This window comes from Myotis brandtii, unplaced genomic scaffold, assembly GCF_000412655.1.
Source record: "Myotis brandtii unplaced genomic scaffold, ASM41265v1 scaffold786, whole genome shotgun sequence".
NCBI lineage: Eukaryota > Metazoa > Chordata > Mammalia > Chiroptera > Vespertilionidae > Myotis > Myotis brandtii.
The window spans coordinates 655,582-656,049 of NW_005371157.1; the positions used below are offsets into that span (position 1 = coordinate 655,582).

Here is a 468-nt window from a genome sequence, read left to right on the forward strand (position 1 = left end):
GTCCTGCGAGCAGCGGCTGCAGAGACCACCTCAGGGCGCGCGGACTGTTCCCCAGGCGCCTTCAGGGGTGGGGACACTGGTCACCCCTCCAGACCCAGCACCTCACGTTGAGAGCGGCTCCCGTGTGTCCCCGTCAAGGCTGGCATTCCCGCCGGTGACAGCCGTCCCCACGGTGGTCCTTCCTCCGCCGCCTCCTCAGGCACCGCGGCCCCACTCGGGACCTGGACCCCGCCTGCTGCTCCTTCGGCCGTTCCTCACAGACGCCCCTTGTCCCTCCCTCCCTGTCCCTGTCCCTCACCATGACGTGCAGGGGGCAGGTGAGGAGGGCAGCGGGGACACAGGCAGAAAGGGTGGTTCCAGCAGCGTCTGCTGGTCAGTGTGGGTGGAGGGCAGATCCAAAGAGCAGGTGAAGGAGGATGGGAGAGCCACCGGGCAGGGCGCCAGCCTCAGCGAGGCTCCCAGTGGACC

At 69.0% G+C, this 468-nt stretch overlaps 1 protein-coding gene across 1 annotated transcript in view; it reads left to right on the plus strand.

Annotated features, from left to right (window-relative positions):
* The window catches only part of MAD1L1 (MAD1 mitotic arrest deficient-like 1 (yeast)), a 150,711-nt gene that overhangs the window by 145,158 nt on the left and 5,085 nt on the right, over nt 1-468 (plus strand). Inside the window, exon 16 of the mRNA XM_014530985.1 lies at nt 200-317. Coding sequence (XP_014386471.1) covers nt 200-317 — 118 coding nt within the window. The remainder of the gene's footprint in view (nt 1-199; nt 318-468) is intronic.